The sequence below is a fragment of the Pteropus alecto genome, unplaced genomic scaffold (assembly GCF_000325575.1).
Source record: "Pteropus alecto unplaced genomic scaffold, ASM32557v1 scaffold86, whole genome shotgun sequence".
Taxonomy (NCBI): domain Eukaryota; kingdom Metazoa; phylum Chordata; class Mammalia; order Chiroptera; family Pteropodidae; genus Pteropus; species Pteropus alecto.
Genome location: NW_006442109.1, coordinates 16,252,950 through 16,259,723, shown reverse-complemented (window position 1 = coordinate 16,259,723; position 6,774 = coordinate 16,252,950). Strand labels below are relative to the sequence as shown.

The 6,774-nt window shown below is 39.2% G+C and overlaps 1 protein-coding gene across 1 annotated transcript in view; it reads left to right on the top strand.

Moving 5' to 3' along the window:
• The first annotated feature begins 5,549 nt into the window (after nucleotides 1–5,549).
• The window catches only part of CGNL1 (cingulin like 1), a 92,735-nt gene continuing 91,510 nt past the window's right edge, over nucleotides 5,550–6,774 (top strand). Inside the window, 3 exon segments of the mRNA XM_025038883.1 lie at nucleotides 5,550–5,604; nucleotides 5,607–6,758; nucleotides 6,761–6,774. The exon segment at nucleotides 6,761–6,774 is cut by the window's right edge and continues 342 nt beyond it. Of these exon segments, the coding sequence (XP_024894651.1) occupies nucleotides 5,565–5,604; nucleotides 5,607–6,758; nucleotides 6,761–6,774 (1,206 nt within the window). The 5' untranslated portion in view covers nucleotides 5,550–5,564.

The window sequence follows — 6,774 nt, the reverse complement described above, 5'->3', positions numbered from 1 at the left end:
TTCAGCTCCGTGCTCAGCTGATAACATGTGATGGCCTAGAAAGAGGAAGTGTTTCTATCTGGCATATGTTCCTAGTTCTCCCAAGTGCTGAGCTCTTTGTTCTTACTCACAAACATACTCATTGATCTCACTAACTAAAGCAATTATCATCACTTAGTGGTCTTTTCCAAAAGCATTATTTCCACTCCAAAACACCACTTTTATTTGCCAAGTGCCACAGTGTTACATCCTGGCAATTGGTCAGCATATACTGCCAAATTATGTAAGCCCTTGGTTGGGTTTAGTCCCCGGCTGACCAAGTGCGTCTGTGGAGTGCATTAGGGTTGTGACGTGACCCTGTGTTTGAAAACGGAGAACAGCTGTCCTTAAATTCATTCATTAACTCAATGTTTATACTGTGATTGGGCACGAAATCCATATTTGCTTAAGACACCATTGCCCAGCTGAGAAATGTCATACTGTGAAAATGTTGGATTGAGGTTCGTTGTCAAGGAAATGTAGATTTTGGACATTTCATGAAATTCAAATATGCGGATTAATTTGCTAACAGGGAGCTTAAGTTTGCAATAAACCAAAGTGGCCTTATCCAAAAGATTGAAATGTAATTAGTGTTGTCTATAGTAGCACCAACTAATGAAAAGGACTATAAAGCCCTAGAAAATAATTTCATTAATATTAGAAGAAATATTTTTATAGAAAAGTCAGAGCCAGCATAAGAGATTTTTGATGAGTAAAATGACCTCATTTAGTAAATATCATTTAAAAAAAGCATCACAGTGAATAAATTTGTACAGAAGCTCTTTTGTTAAAATTCTTAAAAATAAACTTTAATGAATACGAACACTTCGAGAGATCCAGAATAAAACATGCCAGTGCAGCTCAGAAACAAGGGGTCAGGACGCACCCAGTCCTTTTGGTCTTGGCCTTTGTGCATCGCTTTATCAGTCTAAGGCACATTAGCTGTTCTTGTTCTGGTATTGAAGCATTTCATAAAGATTATTAGCCTCATCAAGCTAGGTGCTAGATCTCTCGTTTTCAAAATCTCACTTAAGAGATAGTAAAGGAATAAAAATTAAACCTACAGAGACAAAGAATGGCAGTGGGGGCGTAGCACAGAAGAGCTCTGAAGCAAATGGAGGTGTGATAATTGAATGAGTGGAGTGACAGATGCCTCAGCCTGAAGTGCTGGCAGTATAGAAACGAAGTGATTTGCCTGCAGAACTGCTGAGAGGCTCAGAAATGGAAGATGCCAGTCACCATAGAAGGCAGGCGAGGGACCAACACCCAGGGAGTCATTTAAGAGCCATGAGAACTGGAGCAGTTAGACCTAAGGGTCTCTTCTGCACCCTGGATATCTGGGTACCCACCTACCTCTCCCCCGCTCCACACTGCAGTAGCAGAGTGGGAGTCTGTTCTCTGGAAAAACTGAACTGGAAGTTGTAAGGGGGTGTGGGTGACAGAAAACAGGGATTGAATGAGAGCTGGACCTCCATGCTCATCCCCTGCTCTGCCTCATAATGCCAACAGCCAGGCCTATGTAGCCCCAACAAGGATTGGAGTCTTCTTCTCTTCAGAAATCAAATCTCTCTAGAGCCTTCCAATCTGCTTTTAGCCCTTTGGTCTTAAATAGAATCAGACAGTGAAGGATCTAAGTCATATTAGAAAAACCTCAACACAGAAGATGTGGACCAAAACAAACCAGAAAACAGAAACATTGCAGAAAGTGGAAATGTCAAAGGCAGCAGAGAAAATGTACTTTTTGATAAAAGTTATGGTAACATTCTCAGAAAGAGAGAGAAGCCATTTCATGTCTAAAATGAGGTAAGCACTTATGAAAGAAATAGAACAAGAAAGAGATAATGGAAATACCAAATTAAATACTTGAATTAAAAAAAAAGTTAATGTATTTTTCCAAAAGTAAAACAAAAAAAGGTGGAGTTGAAAAGTAGATAAGATGTGAAAAATTAAAATTCGATCCGAGATTCAGCATTACTATTTTAGATCAGAAGTGAAAAACAAAATAAAATGGTGCTCTGAACATTATAGAAATAACACAAGAACATGTCATAGAGCTGAAGACATTGAAGGGATTGAAGGAATATATTAAGTGCCCGTGTTTTGTAAAAGTGTTCAATTTTAGGGAAACCTCACTCAAGTACATCATTGTGAAATTTCAGAACACCAAGGACAAAGAAAAATTTCTGAAAACTTTCAGTGAAAAATAATCAGGGCACACATAGAGGAAAGGATATAATAGAATCAGAATTCTTAATAGCATTCCTGGAATCTGGAAGATAATGCAGTAAATACTTTTTAAAATTATGAGAGAAAATTATTTCTAACCTAGATTCCAAATCCAGCTGGGCTATCAATCAAAACTAAGCATAGAATAAAGACATTTTTCAGAATACAAGGACTCAAAAAATTTACTCCTTTGTACCTTTTCTTAAAACCCTACTGAAAGTGTGCTTTATCAGACCAATAGGGTAAACCAAGAAAGAGGAAGACACAAAACTTGAGAAACAGCATAGCACAAAAGGAAGAGAGTAGTTCGACCCTAACCAGGGCAGGAGGATGGAAGGCTGCAGCAGGGGGGTCACCAGGGGAAAAGATCACCAAATTGTCTAATATTTTGATCATCTGGAAATTAATACTGGTAAGCATCTGATAGTTGAGATCTAGCCGATGAGAGGATTCAAGGACGGGTGTATATAAAACAAGACAAGTAAAAATAGCATTCAGTTATTAACTCTAGAAAAGTTAAAGTTTTTTAAGAAAGGACAGATGGCCAGAGTCTTCGATTTGACTCTTTGGTGAACAATATTTAGATAGTCGTAATAATATAAACAGTTGGCTCTTGATTTTATCATTGGGAAGCTAGCAAAATGAGAAATTCTTTATATGCTGTGTCATCTACTGTATATTAAACTGGTTAAGAAATTGTACCTATACATATTACTTAGCAACATGGTGGTAAATAGTAGAAGAAACAGCTACAATTTGCAAATGGTTTCCTTTGTGGAATGTGATCAGGATAGGGGAAGGGAAGCTAGAGAGTACAGGTTTTCATTATATCTCATTTTACTTTGATTAAAAATGAAATTATTTAAAAATGTTAATATAACGGAAAAAAATTAAAGTAGACATGATGAAATGATTGGAATTGGTGAATTGCAGAAGAATATACCTCTCCAAGTTGTCCCTATCTGTACAATGGGAGGTGATGATATCTACCATGTTTTATATTTAAAAGGATAATCAACAAGCAAAACTGACAGCACCATGCTAGTAGCAGGCAACAGATGTATCCAGGAAGACCTAAGACAAATCAAAAGGACAAAATAAGTAAGGATATGCTATAGTTGAACTAAATGATTGGTAAGGTTGTATTAATGGGTATACTTTGAATGCCATGCCTTAAAAAAGAGACTATACTCAACACCCATAAATATCGACAAAAATTATCCATATAGTTGCCTGCTAAGGAAGCTTCAATACATTTAAAAAGGAAGAAATATAGACTTCATTTTCTGACTACAATGCAAGTAGAAATTGACAACATATAGAAAGAAAGACCCTTCAAGCCAAAACAACACAACAACAAACATGCAGGATATGAAAAATTTTCTCAAAAACAACTCTTGGGTCAAAGAAGAAATCAAAACCACAAATTGAAACCATCAAGAAAATAATAAGAAACATTACTGTGTTGGAAACTATTGGCTATCTTCTCAATGTGCATTCTCTTCTCACTTTTTACTGATAGAACATTGATTTTTTTGAGAGTATCATTGACCAGCTTAAAAAACCTGTTTCCTAGCCTCCCTTATGGGTGTTAGGGCCAGGGGAGTCCGTGTGTGTGTGTGTATGTGCATGCTATGATTAAGTTCTCACCAATACTATGCAAGGGATTATTGGGTGGGGCTTCCAGGAAAGCTCCTTAAAAGAAGGTTGACTAAGCTGGTTTAATAAGCCTTTGGCATATGTGATGCTGGATCAGCCATCTTATAATCATACGGTGTCTAATACATACCAAAGGTAAATAAGTGGAAAGATAAAAGAGGTTTTCCTCAAAAATATACTGGGATCCATTCCAACCCTGGACTTCCTATCTTGGGGGGGAGGGGGGAGAGGAGGCGGGGAAATCCTAACTTTTAAGTTGCTATTTTGGGTCTATTTGTTAACAGGAACCAACAAAATTCCTAACTGACACAGTCACATATCACAAATTATGGAACATAATTAAAGAATGAAAATAAATGAATGAAGCATACAAGTCAAGAAATTGGAAACAAAACAACAAAATAAAAGAAAGCAGAAGGAAATAATGCTCAAACCAGAACTCAAGAAATTAGAAAATTATAGAAAAGGAAGGATAAATCTAAGAGCTAGTTCTTTAGGGGAACAACAATTTAAAAAAATATAGGCATATATTTTACCTGCATAATCAAGAAATGGTGAAGAAGGGACAAATAAATAAAACTAGATAATGAGCAATAGCTATTATGAATATATGAGATCATCTATTCTTTGTAAAACTGTGCAAATAAATTTGAAAATGTGGATCAACATGCTACCAGATTGACTCCAGAATAGAAAGAGACTGAAAAAGGCCCCTAACCGTGATAGAAACGAGACAGCTGTCATCTGTGACCAGTTGTTACTGCTCTTGTTGCATCTCCTTTGCTGTTGGAGTTTTTCAGAGCGATAGAAGTGAATTTCTGGTGAGAAGACCTCCGAGTGTGGGGCAGGCCGGGCGTTCTGCCTGGTGATCCATGTGCAGTCTCTGACAAGGGTGGCCACCCACCTGGAAAGGTGAAAGCAGTGATTCTTAGCATTAGAACCCATCACAAAATAAAGAGCTCTGCGTCTTCAGTTTTTTATAACACCTTTCAGATCAATGTGTTATTCGGTCTTTTTTGGTAAGAAAAAATGATTGAGAATTATTTTTAATCACTCTCACTGTCGGTCTCATAAATAACTGATTCTTTAAAGTAAAAAAGTTTTTAAACAGTATATCTAAATAAATAATGATAAAGATTTCACAGCAGGTTTGTGCATTAAAAAGGTTGAAAGGGTTGTTTTGACATCAAGGAAGAAAAAATGGTACACATCAAAACACCATAGCTCTGAATTAATATCATGGAAAAGTACCTTGTTCTCTTGTCCGATAACTGGAACATCCCTGTTGGTTAAAAATAAATAGCATGGAGTGTGAGGAAACCAATTAAGGAAAAAAACTCCGAAGCAACCAGAACTAGCCCATCAGCTAGAAACAGAATCATGAAGTTAGGCCAAAGGTGTCGGGTCATTACAGCAGTCGTCCACTCTAAGGCCAGGGTTCAGGTCCAGTGTTGATAGCCACCATGGTCACAGGGGCCCAGGGCCATCCAGAAAGGCCTTTATGGATGAGCCTTTGGTTCTAGAGTTTCCTTGACGTTTAAAGTGTTTTATTTTCTTTCAACTTTGAAGTTTCCCCACATAGTCTTCATTTAAAAAGATGTAATTCTAACTTAACACCCTCTTTTTACCCCATCTTTCCCTGGTAGTGGGAACAGTGAACCATGGAGCTGTATTTTGGTGAATATCAACACGTGCAGCAGGTTTCGTCCATCTGAGACTCGCAAGTGATGAAACCAAAAAATCAAGGAATTCCCAGCATTCTAAGGCAGGCTCCTATGGTGTCAGCATTCGGGTACAGGGAATCGATGGCCACCCTTACATAGTCCTGAATAACACAGAGCGCTGCTTGCCAGGCACATCTTTTTCTGAAAACAGCCCATCATTTCCATCTCCAATGATAAATAACCTGCCTGTGCATTCCAGCAATGGCGCTGTGCTAGAGAACAGTTCAGAAGAACTGCAGCTTCCAGAAAACCCATATGGCCAACCCAGCTCAGTAAGAAACCTGAAGCAATCCTCTCTCTTTGAAGGCAAGAATGGAGTTCTAGAATGCAAAGAGGAGTCAATGAAGCCATCCCACGTGCTGAACTTTCAGAGGCATCCAGAGCTTTTGCAGCCCTATGACCCTGAGAAGAATGAGTTGAACTTACAAAAGCATCAACCTCCTGAGAGTAATTGGCTAAAAACCTTAACAGAAGAAGGCACCAACAATAAGAAAGCTTGGACTTGCTTTCCCAAAGCTAGTAGTTCCCAGCCTTCAGAAGACCTGGCCAAATCCAACGTGACAGCCATTCGTTTATGCAGCTCGGTGGTCATAGATGACCCCAAGAAGCAGACCTCAGTGTGCGTGAATGTTCAGAGCTGCACCGAGGAGGGGCTGGCAGAGGAGGCCCTTTCCCCTATCGGGAGGCCCCTAACTGCTCACAGTCCACACATCCACCCTGAAACCAAGAAAACCAGGCCAGATGTGCTTCCCTTCCGGCGACAAGATTCAGCCAGTGCTGTCCTGGACGGAGCTCGCTCGCGGAGATCCTCCTCGTCGTCAACAACGCCCACTTCAGCCAACTCCTTATACAGATTTTTACTTGATGATCAAGAATGTGCCATTCATGCTGATAATGTGAATCGTCATGAAAACAGAAGGTATATCCCCTTTTTGCCAGGAACTGGGCGGGATATTGATACGGGATCAATTCCCGGTGTGGATCAGTTAATTGAAAAATTTGACCAAAAGCCTGGGCTGCAGAGAAGAGGAAGGTCTGGGAAGCGAAACAGAATCAATCCAGAAGACAGGAAGAGGTCCAGAAGCGTGGACAGTGCCTTTCCTTTTGGTCTCCAAGGCAACGTGGAGTACCTAAACGCTCAGCAGGA